Consider the following 21,070-nt stretch of genomic DNA (forward strand, 5'->3'; position numbering starts at 1 on the left):
GCGAGGCCCAGGTTGGTCGCCCACTTCGCTCACCCCTTGCTACGCCAATGATTCTACAACCTCAAGGCACCTGCGCTTAGCAGAAATTCAAATATTTCCATGCGTAGTGAAATATAATGGCCGTTGGCAACACTGACAGTAGTGCTCGCCGTCTACCTGCAAGAACTACATCGAGTCTCACGGGTCTTCTTAAGACCCGGGTAATAGAAAAACCTGGCAGGCATCGAAGCCTGTGCAACATTGTGACGTGAAGCTCGCTTGCGCGATGTCGAACACCTGGGCTTGATGTGCGTGTTGCATATTATTGTAGGCGCGCCTCCTCGCAGACGGGTTTTCTCCGGGTCTTGTGCAGGCCTCTGGATACCATATGGTATCATCGGGCCAGTACGACCTTACTGTATCATCGGGGGAGTAAAGGTGAGTGCATAAGGAACAGAAAAACTTATAAATGTTAATGTATAATGCTAGACAAAATATGTGGAAATCACCCTCATGTTTTCACGATAGAATTTCAAAATTTGAATCATATGAAGTCTTTTCAGATATCTCTGCGGGCGCCCTTGTCTGCAAGTATAAAAATCTGGACCTTTCATGAACAATTGAAGATACAAATTACTTAATTAATATTATAATGTTTATATGGTCTGTGTAACTCATTGGTTGAATAAACAAAATGTCGTCGCCTTGTTATCAAAGGGTCTCTGCTTAGATACCCGGTGGAGGCATGTAGTGCTACAGATTCATTTCCGATTAACCTGTCCGTGCATAAAGGGCACTTAAAAACTAAGGAAACTCGAATTTGAAAGTATATTTATGCGCTTGCTTTATCCTACATATAATATGTTTCTGGCATATTAAGCAGGTGATTGATTGCCAGACCCTGTGGCCGAGTGGTTAGCACATCGCGCTGCGACGCCAAGGGTCTCGGGTTCGAATCCCGCTCGGGCTTGGTTGTTTGTGAATGTCCATTCATCAATTTCATCATTTCATCAATTTCATCATTTCATCACTCGTCCCCATCTTCGCAAATTAGCCAAGAGGCACAAAACGCGAAGTAAAATAAACCAAATCAATCAATAAGCAGGTGATTGAAAACGAATTATCATTCCATGTGCTGAGGCAGTACTTGAAGCGAGCATCCTCCGAGTATGGTCTTGGAGTGCGGTCTTCAACTCATGGACTGGAAGTACACGTCTTTCGAATTGCACTTCGACTGCAGCGCCAAATACGATCAGTAGATAAAACTGAGGACACGTTGCTTTCCCCGCATTTTAAACACTTGTTTTTCACCATAGAAATCACATAGCATTTTCAAATGTTCGTACACATACATTTCCACACATTAGAAGAACTATAGCCAACAACTTACTGGCCCATATCGTATATCTACCTGTGTTGCCGGCTATCCACCTCCGTGATTTTAAACAAATGAACAACGGTTGCGGTAACCACGTGATCTAGTCACCAACCATCTGTACTGTGAGCTGTGCACTCGCGTACTTCTGTTCTTGGCGCTTTCGAACTGTACTAGGTGACGTCATTTCCGCCAAGACTATACTTGAAGTCTGTACTTTGTACATTTCGGACAGAGCCTGAGACGAGTGTGTCTAGGTCTACGAAACCGAGATATCGTTTAAAGACTGAGACAATAGGAATCGATACTTTTTCTCTTTGTGTATCGATTTCCTTCTATATTTTGGTAAACTATAATTTACCTCACCGAGGGCACAGTAGTATCGTCGTTGCTTTGTAATCAAGGGATCTCGGATTGGATACCTGGTGGAGTCACGTAGTGGTTTAAACTCAATATAAACTAGAATGTACTATATCTTAGAACATAAATTTCTTTACTATGTGACATTTTCCGACAAACTAAGCGGATGTTGAATTTTGATTTTAAGTTCATTTTATGCACAGGACGGCTAATCGGGACTGGACCTACAGTTAAAAGTGGGATCCAAACTACTTGTGCCCCCACCAGGAATCGATTCCAGCACTCTATTATTACCAGGCCTCCTTTATTATGTTACCACTACGTCATCAGGGAGACCACCTAGCACATATTATTCAGGATTTTAATTATTTATAAAAAGATATATAAATCATGTATGTTACTCGTAATTGCAAATTTAATTCTTCAATTTTCGCCGTTGTACGGCATGGGTTCGGTATAAAATTGCGTTTCTCAATAGTTCGTAGCGTCGAAGCAGGGCGTCAAACCTGTAAGCTATGCCACAGTACAAACAGGAGCTACTTATCTCAAGCATCTCTTAATACGCCTGTATAGGCGAGTGTGTAATTTATGTGATTTTTTTTTTAAAAAGTACATCAGTTAATACGCCTATAAAGAAACATATTTTTCACGCAAAGAAAGATAATTTAAATTACCGATATGTATTCTACTTTTTTTTTTACACCAAAAGTAAATTGCAAGTTCTTCAATTCATATCAAATGTATTTTAGAAATGATATCCATTGATTTATGAAACTAAAATCTACCGTCAAAGTTCACTAAGGAAAAATAACAGACTTACGTGGTGAAACTGCCAAGTTCACAAAGGTTAACATTAAAAACATACTTTTAAAATATGGGAACGAGTATTTTCAATCATTTAATTTCAAGAATTTTATTATAATTCAGCCCTTTCTTTGACATCATTACACAATAACAAGCAACTTATACAATTATCGTTTGATATAACTCACACTAAGTACCAAAATTACTCAGCAAATGCACATTTGGGATTTGAAAAAAAAATGTAAATTTTATTTTTTACCTTTTTGCACTCGCAAGGCTTATATTTTTTTATTGGTCCTGCATATGTTATAGGCAGAGTTAGTTCCTGCACCACCTAGGGTCAGCTTTGAGAATTATTATTCATAAAAATCTGATCTAATATATTGGATGAACAAACTATCCAGTGGTAAAATACTGAAGTTGCAATATCTGTAAAGTTTCTTTACACGCACGTTTCCCTTTCTTCAAATTCAACAATGCAATTATAGTAACAAGTGAGCTGTTCAACAATAGATTAATAATAGTAACAATCCTTTTGCTCAATATTAAAAAATAACAATATACAAAGCTCAATTGTAATCAGGGTTGGCAAGGTAATTTACTCGCTACGTTTTTTACGTAAATTACGCGTAATTTACTAGTAATTTACTTCGAGTAGAAAACCAGTTTTTTACGCAGATGTAAAAGAAATAATTTTCTTTGTAAATTAGTAATATAGAAACTACTTTAATTATATTACATTTTAAACTTTAATTTTTTACGTATTTCAGCACAAAATCATTATTTTCTGAATATTATTTATACAGCCACCTCACACCCTCACCCACTCCAACAGATTTTAAAAAATAGAACCGTTCATTCACATATGTTTTTAAAAACTTGAGAAACCTGTTGGTATATACTTCTTGTAATAGTACTTGTATATAAGCGGAGTCTCAGAAATTTTTCGTTTTTGAATCCGCCGTCTGGGGCAATTCGCACATTACGAGGAATGAGATAGATCGCAAACGCTTGGCAACATTGTTAATATTTAGTTGCCATGGAGCGCTTTACGGGGCAGCAACGTGCTTCTTGCGTTCGTGCGTTTTATAAAAGTAATGATTCTTATGTTGTTGTGCGTCGTTTGTACCTGCATCATCATAACCTGGCAGGAATGAGAGACGTCCCAAGCGCAAATTTAATTAAATATTGGGTGAGAAAGTTTGAAAACACTGGAAGCACTATGGCGGGTAAACCGCCGGGACGTCCAAGGTCATCATGATCGAAGAAAAACGTTGAGAGATGAAATCAATGCTATTCCTCGTGCAATGCTTCGGTGAGTGATCGAAAACTTTAGTTCAAGAATAATTGAATGTGAAAACATGAACGGTCACTATTTGTCCAATACTATTTTCCACAAATAAAAATTTAATGTTTAAGCTTTCTTTTGGTAATACATTTATTTTTATACAAAAAAAATTAAGTACTTACTTTAATAGATTTAAAAACGAAAATATTTCTGAGACACCCTTTCTAACATAACATAACGATTAAAGATAATTTACTTGGATCAAGTTTCAAAGTTTTAGTAACAGCTCCAAATCATTGTTCATCCTTATTATATACTTGCAGAGGCTAATTATGATGTGAATGAATATGGCAGTTTGTAAAATTGCAATATACATAAGAGCACATACAATTTCGGAAGGAAAGCTTTTTAAAGCCTTTTTTTCTTTAGTTTTCTACCACTGCTACATGCCATACATAACAATAACCATAGCCAAAAACCATGTTCTATTTAATTTTTATATTTTATACTAGTATTTACGTACTTTTTAAGCGTAATTTACGTGTCATGTAGAAAAACCTTTTCTTACGCATAATTGAACAACCCTGATTGTAACCTCCTCCAGCTGATTGAGAGGTGAAAGTGGGAGACTACATCTTGCTGCAAAGTCAAAGGTTCCGGGTTCGAATACCTGTAAGGGGTTGTATGTTTGACTTCTTTCCATGCGTTCGTCGTCCATCCTTATTGTTCAGATAACATTAAGACTGAAATAGCAGGGACGTCAACAATGAAGGAGGGGGGGGGTAAACTTTCTCTGCTCACCCCCCTCCCACACTAACATATCCAATATACGTACAATTACGCTTTATGGATTATAACACCATTAAGCCTTGCTGACCATGGCAGAAATTTATTTTATTATAAAACATAAACTAAACGTAACGTTTCAACCTTCTAGCAAAGTCTTCTTCAGACTCTGCACCAAGTACAAATGTAACAAGGTACAAAACAGTACGATATATATACACAAAAATAATTCCCCTCTACAAGGGAAAGCCACCTGCTAGAATGTTCCAGAACAACTTTCTAATAGTCTGGAGGGAGTAATGTTTGTGTATATATATCGTCCTGTTTTGTACCTTGTTACATTTGTACTTGGTGCAGAGTCTGAAGAAGACTTTGCTAGAAGGTTGAAACGTTACGTTTAGTTTATGTTTTATAATAAAATAAATTTCTGCCTTGGTCAGCATATTTAGCTTTATGGGTGTGTAGTACAATCCGGTTTGGATAGGTAAATTACTATTTTTTTTACGTGAATTGAGTGTTATTTCACACTAGCTCTCTTAGCGCAGAAAACCGTCATTTATATCCGCCTGATTTTTTTTAAGCTGGCCTCTTTGACGGAGTGGTGAGGGCAGCGCGCTACGATACCATGGGTCCCGGTTTTTAATCTCGGCATGGAAATGGGTGTTCTTGTGATTGTACTCATCAATTTCATCATACCATTACTCATCTTCATCTTAGCGATTATCCAAAAGTGGACGAAAAGCGAAGTAAAATGAACAAAATCGATCAATCAATCCTTTTCGTAATTTAATCAAAAAGTATTTTACTCACAATATTCAGGCAACTTCAAATATAGAATTCATTGTGATTCCGGAGTTGGATAGAAATACGTTCTGTTGAATGTGAATTGCAATTGTTCATTGAAATTCTTCCTATTTTAAAAACCAAACTGCTTTATCTTTTCCCATTGGGAACACACTTTTCCATTTTTTGTTTTCTAATAATATGGATATTACACAAGGGTGCCCGCAAGGTGGGTCAGAGGGGACACTTGCCCCTCTTGAGATTTCTAGAAATAGTGTAATTCGGTTGGTGAAACTGCAGATATATTTTTTAACAAAAAGTATGGTTTTCTGTGACAGGCTGCAAGTTACAGCAACTATTATTATTAACAATATTCATTGGCGGCGATTAGAAGGGCGTGAAGGAGTATTTGCGACTTTTGCCCCCGAATTATGCTAAACCTTATATACTGTGAGGCAACCACCAGTTTAGTATTTATTTTTCAATGATAATATACATATTTTTTTGGTATGTGTTTCGTGTGTAGTTTGCACTCTTCTCTGTAGTATAAGTGATCCAGTCAAGGAGGACTCTGGCGAGAAGGTGCGGGTAGAAATTTTGTATTTTAATTACTATATATATTTTTTCTTGGGTTTATATTAAATATTAATCTATTCCTATTCTCCTGGGGTATTTGGGTTATAGTTAGAGATTAATTGAGGTCCAGTACTACCAGTGTACCCTCATATACGGTCCATGACAGATTATGGGCAGCTAGATGTGGAATTACAACATGTAGTGTAACAAAATACGCAAGAGGGCAGCACCTCGTGTGACTGACCAAAAGGGGCTCTTGTGGAAACCCCCCAGCGATGCCAACCCTAGCATAATGGTGCTAAACCTAGCATAATTTAACCGTCTTTGGCACCTAGCACCCTGTGTTTGGCATAACAGCCAAATCTAGCATAATCTTAGTCTGTGGCATAATCTGCAACGTCGGTAGATATTGACCTCAAAGGAAAGTACTCTGAAGAAGTAAAAATAAAAGTACCTGCACATCTCTATTTCAGGAGTGGACATGTTTCCAACAAGAGAGAGTAAACCGGCCCAGGGATCCCGTCCCACACCAACGCCTTTAATTTCTTCCGCATCTTGCTGCCATAAAATCGAAAAGGAGGCTTGGGGCGGCACACTATCAAAAGTTTGTCCTTTCTCAGTCCTTTCTTATCTTCCCTCTCCCCATCTGCTAGAAAAGATACGTGAAGAAATTTTACAAATTTACTAAGCCACATGCCCTAGTTCGACCTTTGGTAAGGTCTGGACATGTAATTATGTTTTTATTCCATCCCATAGTCCATAGACCATTTCATCAGTTCTTCATCCACCCTCATTGTCTCTCCCAGAGACTCTAAGGCAAAAAAAGCCACTTAAAATAAATAGATCTTAGGGTGTTATACAATATAACATCTGAAAATAGTAATAAAATATATTGTTAATAATAATAATAATAATAATAATGCCCTAGCACAATTGGGTGGCATTCTAGCATAATTTCACAGTTTGAACAGCACTTTTCGTAGCTGAGGGGTTGGCAACGCTGAAACCCCCTCTGCCGGCCAGTTCAAGAACCACCCCAGGAGGGTGAAGGGGGAAGGTTTATTGTTTTTTTTCTCTCTCTCTTCGAGGAGAGAGGCTACAAAAAGACCCAAAAGAAGAAATAGTATGGCGGAGTAGATGGACATAGTAAGGCAGCCTGTAGAGAGTGTGCGAGTGTGCATTGTGCAAATAGTGCGGATAAGGATTTTTTGACATGTGTAATATCGAAGCAAGGATATTAGGAAAGGATTGGACATAGTGAAAGAAAGAAGCCGCCGAAGGAAAGTGTGTAAAAGAAGAGGACTGGACTAGCTTAGAAGGAATATGCAGGTGAGAGTGCAGTGAATAAGGGCCCCGACGGAAGGAGCCGGGATTTAGTTAGTGTGTGTACTTGGGATAAGTAAAACAAGTAGTAGAGGCCTCTAATAACTAAGACGGAACTGTAACTACAACAAGAAGCAAAAGTATATAACCTATAATGTTCACAATCATTTAATCATCTTTTTTTTAACAACGCAGAATTAATCAATTCAATATTTGTATAAATATTATTGTACTTTTTTTTCTTATGAACAAATTACAGTGCTCACGGCGGCGAGGTGGGGAAAGGGTTAAAACCTATGTAAACTTTCATAAGAGTCTCATGCCATCTCTTTCGCCTCTCCCCGTTGTGCGTCACATATACCAATGGAAAGTAAACTGTCCTTGTCCCCTTCCAATTTTGGAACCCATCGCCACAACTGTTATTATTATTTGAAACAGAGTTACATTTAAAGTTAGTCTATTTTACACTGATTAACTATAAAAGCAGCTTTTTGTCAGAGATTGATTAATGTGTTAAATATACAGTTATGCAAATTGTATATACTAGCCTATATAGATATACAGAATATGGAAATTCCTAATGTGTGTAATTTAAGAAACAGCATAAGAAGTAGTAGTAATAATAAAAATAATAATAATAATAATAATAATAAAAGTTTGTATGACTCTGCCTACCTGAGAAAAATCCTGCAGCGTCCTTCATTATACACACACACACACACACACACACACACCCACACACACACACACACACACACACACACACACACACACACACATATATATATATATATATATATATATATTCTAAATATGATGGCCTATGAATAATTTCATCTCTTGAAATGAAAGCTCGATTTTTCATAAATGACAAGAGTAGTTGAATAAATCTACGGAAGAAATAGGGGGGAAAGGCAATTAAGTACTAATGTAGTTTTCTTTATTTTTACTTCAAAATTACATAAAATACACCACAAACCTTTTCTGTAAAGGTCCTTCACTTCCTCTGAGAGTGATTGAGTAATTAGTGTGTGCGAAACACAACTGTATTTTCAGCATCTGAAGGCACACTTCAGATTATAACTAACTAACTAACTAACTCTCTAGCCTTCTTAAACCCGAAGGTTCATGGCTGAAGCAACACAGGCCTTCCATCTTTCCCTATCTCTTTTCCATCCCTACCGATTTCCCTTAGGTCCATCTCGACGTTGTCCCTCCATCTTCGTCTTGGCCTTCCTACAGGTCTCTTACCATCAGGTTTCCCAACAAGAATCCTGTAAACTCCTCTTTCCTCTCCCATTCGTGCCACATGGCCTGCCCACCTACGTCTTCTTGATTTAATTATTCTAATAATATCTGGACATGAATACAAATTATGTACTTCTAAATTATGTAACCTTCTCCACTCACCTGTCTCCTCATCCCTTTTAGGTCCAAAGATTTTCCTAAGGATCTTATTTTCAAATACTCTCAATTTATGTTCCTCTTTCAATGTAAGGGACCAAGTTTCACATCCATATAATACTACAGGCAAAATTACTGTTTTGTATATTTTAACTTTTAGTTTCTTAGATATTAAACGAGAAGACAAAAGTTTATGAAAAGAGAAGTAACATGCATTTCCTGAATTAAGCCTACTTTTTATTTCCTCTTTAATATAATTTTCATTTGTTAATATTACTCCTAAGTATTTGAAAAACTGGTTCAAACGAGTTGTTACCAATAATTAGATTTTGATTATTACCTAACACTTGGTTTCGGCCTGTAAGCATATATTTAGTTTTCTCTTTGTTACTTCCAAACCTATCTCTTTAGCAGTTTTGAAAAATATTTTAGCATTATTCTTAATTGTATTCACATCATCTCCCAGTAAGTCTACATCATCTGCATATGCTAACAACTGAGTCACACCATTTAATTTTAGTCCTTCTTTAGTTTCTTTTACCTTCCTTACAGCATATTCTAAGGCAAAATTAAAGAGCAATGGAGATAATGCATCTCCTTGTTTTAACCCATGAATTGTAAATTTGTCAGATATATTAATACCCACACGAATTTTACTTTCTGTTTCACTGGTGCATATTTTTATCATACTAACAAGCTTCTTAGGTATTCCAAACTCTACTAATGTATTATATAATTTATCTCTTTTGACCGAATCATATGCTTTTTTGAAATCAATGAATAGATGATGGACATTTTGATTATATTCCCACTTTTTTTTCAAGTGTCTGTCTGATGTGAAAAATTTGATCTGTAGTTGATCTGTTACGTTTAAATCCACATTGATAATCACCTATAATTTCATTAGCATATGGTGTTAGTCTTGTTAAAAGAATGTTAGATAATATTTTATATGTTGTTGAGAGTAAAGAATTTCCACGGTAATTATTGCAGTTCATTTTATCATCTTTTTTAAACACAGGAACAATTATGGATTCTTTCCACTGTTGAGGGATTTCTTCTTTATTCCATATTAAACAAATTAATTTATGAATTTGACATATTAACGAATTTCCACCATATTTAATTAACTCAGCTGGTATTAAATCAATGATAGGTGCTTTGTTATTCTTTAGCCTTTTAATAGCATCTTTAACTTCAGTCAAGTTAGGTTCTGGAACTAAAGGTTCTGCTGTGTGGACTTCATTTACTTCTGATTTATCTCCTACATGGACATTTAAAAGGTCATTAAAGTAGTTCTTCCATCTATTTAGAATATCGCTTGGGTCAGCTAGAAAATCACCGTCTTTATCTTTTATCAAGTTTACTTTAGGTTGCCACCCCTTTCTAAACTCATTTACACCTTTATATAAATCTCTGATATTTTTGTTTTTGCTGTTTGTTTCAATTTCGTTAATTTTGCTTTTCACGTAATCTCTTTTTTTAATTCTAAACGTGCGGTTAACTTCTCGCTTTATTCTATTATTGTTTAGATTTGTATCATCAGAGTTATTTAGGGTGGCCGCGGTGGCTCAGTCGGTAACGCGTCTGACTACCATGCTCAAGGTCCCGGGTTCGATCCCCGGCCGGTTCAAATCCGGGAACTTTTCTAACGGTGGAAGCGGCCCCGGCGCCTACCCAGCGTCGAATAACATGGGTACCTGGGGGAAACCCTGGGGGGTAAAGGCGGTCAGGGGCGTGATGCTGATCACATCACCCCCACTGACGACCGGATCAAGAAAGTGTGGGGCGTTACCCCCACACCCCCTATACTGCCTTCATGGCGTGGTGCTATGCACAGGGGAACACTTTACCTTTACCTTTTTACCAGAGTTATTTAACCACCTAAGTCTAGCCTGATTTCTTATTTCTATTAGATTATGACATTCATTATCAAACCATGGCTTACTTTTTCTCGGTTTATGGTATCCTATTCTATTGCATTACGTATGTTCTCTGAATTCTTATTTATGTCTGTTTCATTTATATTTTCATCATCATTTAAATCCTGCAAAACATCAAATCTATTTGACAGTTTAATTTTGTAATCTTTCTTAATTCTTTCATCAGTAAACTTTCCTGTATCAAATTTTATAACTTTTAGATTTTGTTGCTTATTATTTAACACTGAGAGTCTTTCTCTTAATTTAGCAATTACTAAATAATGGCCACTGGCACAGTCAGCACCTCTATGTGTACGAACGTCAATTATACTAGTATGTCTTCTCTTATCAATGAGAATATGATCTATCTGATTATGAGTTTTACCATCTGGAGAAGACCAGGTATATTTATGGATATCTTTATGTTTAAAAGTGGTACTTTTCACAATTAAATTCTTTGAGGTTGCAAAAGTAATCAATCTTATACCATTATCATTACTTAATTCATGAAGACTTTCTTTACCAATCGTGGGTTTAAATGTCTCTTCTTTGCCAATCTGTGCATTACAGTCACCTAACAGAATTTTCATATCATACTGAGAAAATTTATCAAAGACCTGTTCTAACTCTGTATAAAAATCATCTTTAGTATTATCATCTTTATCTTCCGTTGGTGCATGTATGTTTATTAAAATAATTTTACACCACCTACCCTGTAAAACTGCATATGATATCCTATCATTAATAAATTCTACTGTTTTAAGAGCCGAGATAATTCTATTATTGATGAAAAAGCCTGTTCCAAAATTATGATTTTCAGTACCACCATAGAAAAAAGTATAATTTTTAGTTTTACAATTCCCTTCTCCTGGCCACCTAACTTCCTGGACAGCTACTACATCTAATTTATACTTAACTATCTCATTAACTGTACACTGAAATGCCCCAGGCCGGTAAAGGTTCAGAACATTCCAGGTGCCTAATTTAATACCCTTATTCCTAACGTAGATCTTATTCTTAGTCCAGGGACCTCCCAAAGTAGTCCCCAGCCGGAGATCCGAACGGGGGACTATTTTACCTCCGGAATATTTTACCTTGGGAACATCCATGGCCTTATATTGCTGATTCTTGACATGGCTTTTTACAGTGCACAGTTGTCAGCTCTACGCCTAACCCCCAATATGAATGGAGGAACTACTACACAAGACAAACATAAACACATTAGACAGTACAATTACTACACAAGACGAACGCAAACACATTAGACAGCACAACTACTACACAAGACACACACAAACACATCACAACTATAACACAATATAAACACAAACCCACCACAACTACTACACAATATAAACACAAACAAACTACACACCACAACTACTACACAAGACAAACACAAACAAATTAGACAACACAACTACTACGCAAGACAAAACAAACATACTAGACAGCATAACTACTACACAAACATACTAGACAGCACAACTACAACACAAGACATATACATACACACCACCGATACGACACAAGACAAACAGAAACACATTAGACAGCATAACTACTTCACAAGATAAACACAAACACACTAGACAGCACAACTACTACACAAGACAATTCCAACCACACTAGACAGAACTGGAAAATGAAACCCTGTAGGAAACGAGAAGATAATTGTGATGAACAGATTAATTGGTATTCTACAGGTATCGATTTATTGAATTATTCTCCATAGACGTTATATTTAAAACATTTAATTTGAGGTCCTTAGTTTACATTTGCCATTTCACATACTCAGACTTGAAATACAGTTACAAACATAAGTCACACAAATATTATGGTATATATTCTAACCTGCAAAAAATTGTTAATTGTGTAAGAATTTCAAACTCAAATCTACTTAATCATCTTCAAGAAATCTTATCTTGCAATAATCTTCCGTCTGTCAGATTGCTCTCCAAAGAACAGTAACAAACTTAACAGATCTAGAAAAATTCTGTTTTATTTTTCACACATTATTTTCCTTCCTCCATAAAAATAAAAATTCAACTGTGAAAATCTCTCCCCTCAATAACCAAGGTGTTTATGATACTGAATGAGAGTGCAAGGCTCATTACATCGGCAGATCCATCAGGCCTATCAGAGAGAGAATCCAGCAGCACCTATCAAATGGAAAAATGGCCCAACACAACACCAGACTTCCAAAACATATCAAAGTCCACAACCATAAAATCCAAAAAGTGCATGTCAAATACAACGCACACACTCTCATAGACACAAAAATCAAAGAAACATGCCATCATGCACTACAAACATGAACTCAACATAGACAGTGGACAGTCACACCATGCTTGACTTCCCTTACTGCAGCAATTAACACCAGTGAACAGCAGACGACACATACGCAGACATACACGCGACAACAGCACACCTAGCGGTGAATTTTTGTACAAAATACAAATGAATAAAATATTATTTACCTGATCTGTCTGTCTTTGATTGAATATTACCCTCTTTATGGAGGTCTCATCTTTCATCATCATATCAGCATTCACACATGTTTGAAGGAAATCGTCATATACAGGGTGTCAATTCCAACCTGACACACGAAAACAGCGGGAGCGACATGCATGTGAGGAAAACTCGGTCCAAACAAACCACGATCCCTGTCGGGGGATATATATAATCAGTTACATATATTATATATATAACTGATTGTAATTTAAAACCACAGATGAAAGCAAAAATTGTGGCCAGCCAGGGAACCTCACAGTAGGCTTCACACAAAGTATTTTATTTTTGCTAGAGGATAAATTAATTTACCTCAATTAGTTTTTGAATCCAATGCCAAATATTTATATTGTGCTTTTGCATTCTCCGTATTTTTAACTAACGACCAACTGGCTAATAAAAATTATGTCAAGAAATTTAAATATGTGAGTTATGCTAGCAAATACATTTAAAATTAACGAAACAAACAAACAAACAAAACCTTAACAATTAAGAAATGTGTAAAAAAAACTGAAAAAAATGAAAAATAGGCGAAAAAGTGCAAAATAAAAACGATGTTTTCTGGTTCTAAGTGAAGGGAGTTGAGTATAGTTTACAAGGCTAAGAAAAAAAGATTTTTCGTCAGCTTCTGAGCCTTGTAAATAATAAATATAACCCATGGATCGACAGCCCTCGAAAGGGCCTGGGCCTATCTCCCGGCTGCCAGTCACCCTCCCACAATCCTACCTAAACGTGTGGAGATCTTCAACCGGTAATTGGGTGACGTGGTGTTAGCTACTCACTCGTAGCTCCCCAATTTCCTCACGATGGTGAGTTGCCACCGGCCTACACACAGGCCGAGAACCCAGAGACTGAACCCAGCCAAAGCACAGTGCCTTAGACCGCGCGGCCACGGAGGAGGACTTCTGAGCCTTGTATATAACCAGTTCGTGGAGTCCAAAATTTGGCAAAGGCATAGTTGAAGTCCTGATTCGTATGCCAGTTCGGTATCTTTCACAGAGTTCGAGAGGAAGCCGACAGGACGCGTATCTGGTTTCGTTCCACCACCCGTTTTTTCTGAAAAGCAGTGTTGTCACTTTTGCCTGCAGTGTTTAGACATCAATTCAATCACTGCCACGTTATACTCCCAATTGTATAAAAAGGAAAGTAGCACAACACAATAACACAATCTAGCAAAGATAACTGATCTTTCAGATTTTTTTTTAAGTAAAGTCGATATTGCGTTTCAAACCAACTTTATGCACAGTAAGGCTAATCTCAACTGGATCTACAGTTTAAAGCGGGATCAGAATCATTCCACCGGATATCGAAGTAAAGTCGAATCAGGACTTCTACAATGCCTATCCCGAAAAGTTGATTGCTGATTTGGATGACAAAAAAAGGTATCCTGGGAAGGATGGTGGCGCTTGAAAGGGGGGAATGGGGACTGTGACACAGGACCTCAGAGCCTTCACATAGATTGATTCATTTGGGATTTTAAGTCCAATTTATGCACAGTAAGGCTAACCGAGACTGAACCTACATTTTAAAGTGCACACAGAAAACTAAATGCATCACATCGATTGATGCACCAGAATGAATCGATTGATGCATTAAAGTGTGTTTTATGGTTTCTTCAGAGAATCAGATTCACATTCGAAGCATTTGGGTGAATTTTTGTATGTCGTGAAAGAAACACCAAAGTGCATCATTTGATTCAAGTGAGGATTTATTCAGTCGAGAATCACTTCAATGCATCAGTTGATGTTCCTTGATGCACCTTCGTGCATCTTTTTGGATGATGTACTTAAACGTTTGGTCTGAGCTACAGAGTTTATGAAGGTCAGGAGAACCGTTCCAGTGCATCATCAAAAAAGATGCAGGAAGGTGCATGAAAATGCATCAACTGATGCATTGAAGTGCATCTCGACTGAAATGAATCCTCACTTGAATCAAATGATGCACTTTGGTGTTTCTTTCACGACATACAAAAATACACCCAAATGCATGAAATGTGAATCTGATTCTTTGAAGAAGCCATGAAATACACTTTAGTGCATCAATCTATGCATTCTGGTGCATCAATCGATATGATGCATTTAGTTCTCTGAGTGTGGAATCCGAACCACTATGTGCCTCCACCGGGAATCGAACCCGGGACCCTTTGATTACAAGGCGACGACGCTGCCACTGCGCCATCGGGAAATTCTGCCTTCACATAAAAATGGGGGGGGGTATTAATGGGGCCACGAGAATGACCATATAATAAAAAGACTATTGTCTGAGTGCAAATGTTCTTTGTTTCCATATGTATTTAGTCTGCATTATCATAGAAATATTAGAACAATAATAAAATGCATTTTTACTTTCTGTTTATAAACAAACGTCTACCTTACGCTTATCGTCCCACCAGGCAGTGTTGTCACGTCTCGTTTCTTGGAATGTGAATGAAGCGATTGCAACAAGTGGTACTTTTTTATAGAGCTAGAACTCTGTTGCAAAGTAGACAAATGGCAAGAGCAAGCCCGGAATATACAACAATTAGTATAATGTTTACGAGTTTGTAAAAACCCTTGGAAACAGTTATACCTTTTACGAGCTAGTAAAAAGACGATTGCGGGAGTCTGCTGTTGCAAGCCTCTCACATAACAGGAATGCGTGTGCCGAGAAAGAAGCCGCTAGGCCTAAATCTGGGCGTCTCAAAACTTTGTAAATATCCCACATGACCGAAGAATTGTTCACGAGACTGGATCTACTGAATTTTGCTATGAGTCCAACGTTTTGAAAGAAGCAGAGGTGGAGATAAGACTTTTTTTTATATGTAAGGTTGTCTTCCTTTATCAAGGTCCTGAAATTCTATTTTTAACTTGTAGCTTTATTTCTCTAAGTTCATGATAGGTCAATTCTTGTGTTAGTTAAAAAAAAATGACTTCAACTTTGTTACTAATTGATTGATTTAGTTTATTTTACTTCGCGTTTTGTGCCTCTTGGCTAATTTGCGAAGATGGGGATGAAATGATGAAATTGATGAATGGACATTCACAAACAACCAAGCCCGAGCGGGATTCGAACCCGGGACCCTTGGCGTCGCAGCGCGATGTGCTAAACTTTGTTACTAACTGTGGTAAGCAATGTGCCTGCATGGAAGGCCTCTGGGGTTCACCTAGCCTCTAATAAATGGGTACTCGGGGTCAACCCTTGGAGGTGAAAGGCGGCGGTAGCGTGGTGTTGATCACGTAACCTCCACAAATAGCTGAGATTGTGAATGCGTGGGGCCTTACTTCCACACATATCTCCATATGCCCCCATGGCATGATGCAATGGGAGCCGGGTTCGAATCCCTGGTGTTCTTTGTGAGTGTTCATTCATCGATTTCATATTATCATCATTCACCCTTGTTTTCGCGATTAGCCGAAAGTGGCATATAAGCGAAGTAAAATAAACAAAAATTGAATGAAATGCGCAAGTTACAAAAAAATAGTTTTTTTGTTTGTAGTTATTTTACATCATTCTTCTGCCAGTTTTTAATGATAGTGATGATGAGGATGAATGATGATAAGAAGTGCTTGAAGTGGAAAATGTTATCTGGAGGGGTGTTTACACGAGCATTGGGGTTAACGCTGAGGGGACGCTCCTTTAGTTTACCATGGTAACGATGAGACAGCTGGGGGAAGCTTTGGGAAAATGTTGCTATCTGGGGGGATACCATACTCCGCATCCCCCCTCACTTCGAATTGATTTAGGCCTAAGTGCACTATACAGTACAGTACAAAGCCTGCGGGAAACAGAATTTCATCAGTGGTTGACTGACTTTTCTTTGGGAAGTTCTCTTGTTGACTTCTAGCCACATTTAAAACCTTGCATTCTGCTTTTTTTTTCGCCTTTTGCCTGTCCGGATTAAGCGAACTCTGGCATATCGGGGTCCGCATTAACGAGGTTTTACTGTATTAAATCAAGAAGACATAGATGGGCAGGCCGTGTGACACGAATGGGAGAGGAAAGAAGAGTTTACAGGATTCTTGTTGGGAAACCTAATGGTAAGAGACCTGTAGGAAGGTCAAGACGAAGATGGGTCGATAACGTTTAAATGGACCTAAAGGAAATCTGTAAGAATGGAAAAATAGAATTGCTGCAGCCATAATCCGTCGGGTTTAAGAATGCTGAAGAGTTAGATCTCCCCCACCTCAGTTCTTTCTACTCTCGCCCCTGCAACAATCAACATTTTTCGACGTTGTTGCTATTTAGAAAATTTAAGGTCTCTAGTGATGACAACACAGGAAGTTCAGGATAGTTGAAACGATCTAAAACAATCCCAACATCTGAGGTCATCACAGGACCTTCCTGTCGTAACCTCTGTCTTGCATTCTATGTAAGAGTGGGGCTTCCGGACTGCAGACGCATCGAGGTTAACTGAAGGTGAACCGGATATACTGACCACTCCATTACATCTCTACTGAATCTTTCCACTGCGGGTAGTGCTAGAGGCACGGCTGCTGAATTCAGGAAGAAATTGGAAACAGTCGAAAAGGTCAAGTTCTTTAAACTTGACCTCCAACGGCAGAAACTTGAGGGTTTACCTCTCATGAGTCTATATAAGATGTTTGGAAGTTTCCGTTTAGATGCATTGCAACTTTAGCTCCAATTGTGACTTGTGCTACTCGCAAAGAGAACGTGAAAATGTTGAAGTTGTGTTTGGTGTCCATGTTCGCTTTGGCAGCAGGAGTTGCTCAAAACGAAATTCGTAAGTATAGATGTCGCTTTTTCTAGTAGCAATGAATTCTGACCAATAGACAGCCTCAGTTAGAAAAATATACAGTTCTGAGTAGCTCTTTAAAGCTGATTACCAAGAACCTCCAACCTACATCACATAAAATTTCACGGACTTATAAACTAGGTTCAAATATGTATGCTTAAACTAGTATTACCATAGCTATTTACCGGTCAACTTCTGGTTACAGACAGGTATGGGCTCTACATGGTCGAAGTAATTGTACTAATTTCTACTGTGTTCATTAGCGTCGCTTTTCTGACACTTTTGACGAATTGTGCTGATGAGGATGAGTGATAATACCATGAAATTGAAGAAGGAACACCAATGTCCACGCCGGGATTAAAACCCGAGACCCCTGTCGTCGTAACGCGCTCTGCTAACCACTCCGCCATGAAGGTCAGCTAAACGTTGCAGGTTTTTTAAAGGTCCAGGAATTTTAAATAAATTCAATTCCGGTCCAGGAGAGAAAATCAGCAAGTGTAAATGGTCTCTGGATCGTAAAGAGCCTTTTATCTGCAAAGTATTTCAGTTCGGTCCAGGAACCTTTTCTCCGGATGAATTTAAATACTGTCCAGGAATTTTTTCAGGATCAATTTAAATTCGGTCCAGGAACCCTTTTGACAAATATACATAAACCAAATTTTATATGTGACTTCTTCAGACACACTAAGCCGATTTCTACTTAATTATTTACAGATAAGTTATATATTTTGTTTATAGCAAGTACAAGTTAATCCATAATAATTATTATGAGCCTGTGCTGCACTGTCGCATTACATTCAAGATAAATTCAGTTTTACTTTTTAGAGGGTTTTTAACGACAAGACAAGGCGTCAAATAGAGAAACTTTGTCAAAAAAAGTTGTTTTAATGACCTATATACTCTGTGACACTCCACATTTGGAGAGAAAAACGAAACATTGATTTTCTTAAAATTTTGGGAGGGGCTATAGTTCCATCAGACCCCACTCTGGTGCTTGATGTAGCCACTCGGGTATTTAGAAAGAAGATTGCCTAAGATTGGCTGTCAAGATATATCGGAAAGACCATATATCTACTTTTCAATCGGTCAATTCTTATCAGAGAAAAACTCTCATGGAGGGTTTACGTCCATGAGTCTATATAAGATGTTTGGAAGTTTCCATTTAGATGCATTGCTACTTTAGATCGAATTGTGATTTGCGCTACACGCAAAAAGAACATGAAAATGTTGAAGTTGTGTTTGGTGTCGACGTTCGATTTTGCTGCAGCAGTTGCTCAAAACGAAATTCGTAAGTATAGATGTCGCTCATTCTAATAGCATTGAATTCTGACTAATATTAAGCCTCAGTTAGAAAAAGAACCCCTGTGAAGTTGGCCCGACCCATTTTAAAGATACAGTTTTGAGTAGATGCTTTAAGCTGATTGTGGAGGGACTCCCAACCTACATCACACAAAATTTCACAAACTTAAAAACTAGGTTCAAATCCAGTTAACTTCAGGTTACAGACAGACTCTAAATGGTCGAAGTAATTGGACATGTTTTGAAATATGCTCTTCTTGCAATAAAACATAATTGAAATATCCTTGAATTTGAATATGTTAAACTTTTTTCTAAAAATCAGAAATGCCACTATGAATCTATAATTTTACCTATATTATTTTAATGAGTTTTTCTTTGTTTCCATATTTCAAGATTTAGGATGTAAATATCACAAACCATGGCATAATATGAAAATATCGAAGGGCGCACATGAAATGTCGGTGTTTGGTAGAGTGCGGGCAGCGCTAAACCACAATCCTGCCAAGGGCGTCAAAATACCTAGCTACGAGGCTGGCTCTTTCATGCAATCGGTTTCAATCTCAACAAATCTTAAAACGATAGTCACTTGTTCCATACGTTTGGAATCTTTGGTACAATCAATTGGTAGAGCTAGTTTGACTTTTTTTTTTAAAAAAAGTATCTCGACTTTGTTGCATATTAATTGTACCAGTTATCTTTGAATCTCAGGACATATATGATAATTGTATATATATTGTAGTATAAAATATTTGACGCAGTGGCGTAAAAAAATTGCTAGGTACGCGCCCGCAAGAAACAAATTTGGGTTCCCTATGTGCAGTCAGATTATTAAAAAATTCTAAGTGATTACTTTGAATGGCTAGTTGCGGATACACTTACATTAATAAGTATACAAATCGAACCTCTACCTGTGAATATTCATAGATTACAACTTATTCTTCTTTGACATTTGTGTATTCAAAGATGAAAAGACAAATCGTTATTTATCTCCTCCCCCAACCCTCTTAACAGAAACCTGACTTCTGGGCTGCGAATGCCCTATTACTGCACAACATTAATATTGTATTTCACATTCAACAGCGAGAATACTTAGTCCGCTAAATTTGGCCTGAATCATACGACTGTACACTAGCTTCCAGTAGTTCTTCGTAAGTTTCAATTTTGAGAAAGATAGTTCTTCAGTCGTGGATGTTCGGGAAGAGTAAGAAACAAACAAAAGACGGTGCAGAGCACAGAGAACAATGGAAGCTAGTATAGAGTTATCAAAGAGGAGAAACTTTGTCAAAGTACTTTGAGGTGATTTCAGATTTATGCACTTTCCTGAAACTTAGAACTTGATTAGGAGTTTCGGGGGATAAAGCATCTTCGTGCCGTTACAAAGGGCATCTGAGGCTGTAGGAAGAAAGGAAGAAATGCTAATATTATCCATGCCATTCTTGAGTTGAAAACAACGGAAGCATTTAACAAATACCTCACAACTTGCTCCGTAGCAGTTTCGAGATGTTATATTAAAATCGAGAGTGCAAGGCCAAGAGAAAGAAGAAAAGACGAGACGAAGTGCTTTTCATTCAAGAAAAGAATATTGGATAAAAATGTCTAACCAAGTTTCGTCAATTTTTGAGTAAATGTTTCACAGGAGAAATAAGACAATATTTTTTTAAAACTATTTTCCGGACTCTCTTAAGGTTAGGTTCACCCGCCCGTATTTCACGCCTCTGATTTGACGTATTCATACAATTTATAACGTTAAACTAGAATTTTAAGCCATATAAGAACAATGTTGTAATGTTATTATCTACAAAAATTAGCCTTTTTCATCTCTTTCTCTCTTCTGTTTATTACATTTTTCGTATCAACCCCATGGGTCCCGGGCGGTCGCCCACATCGCCCACCCCTTGGTACGCCACTGACGTAGGCGTTTAGCACAA

At 37.5% G+C, this 21,070-nt stretch overlaps 1 protein-coding gene across 1 annotated transcript in view; it reads left to right on the plus strand.

The window, feature by feature from the left end:
• Positions 1-17,588: 17,588 nt before the first annotated feature.
• LOC145994148 (protein takeout-like) overlaps positions 17,589-21,070 on the plus strand; it is a 35,915-nt gene continuing 32,433 nt past the window's right edge. The window contains exon 1 of the mRNA XM_083130239.1: positions 17,589-17,831. Within this exon, the coding sequence (XP_082986365.1) occupies positions 17,768-17,831 (64 nt within the window). The 5' untranslated portion in view covers positions 17,589-17,767. The remainder of the gene's footprint in view (positions 17,832-21,070) is intronic.

This window comes from Lepisma saccharinum, chromosome 10 (assembly GCF_977018435.1).
Source record: "Lepisma saccharinum chromosome 10, izLepSacc3.1, whole genome shotgun sequence".
NCBI classification, from domain to species: Eukaryota; Metazoa; Arthropoda; class Insecta; order Zygentoma; family Lepismatidae; genus Lepisma; species Lepisma saccharinum.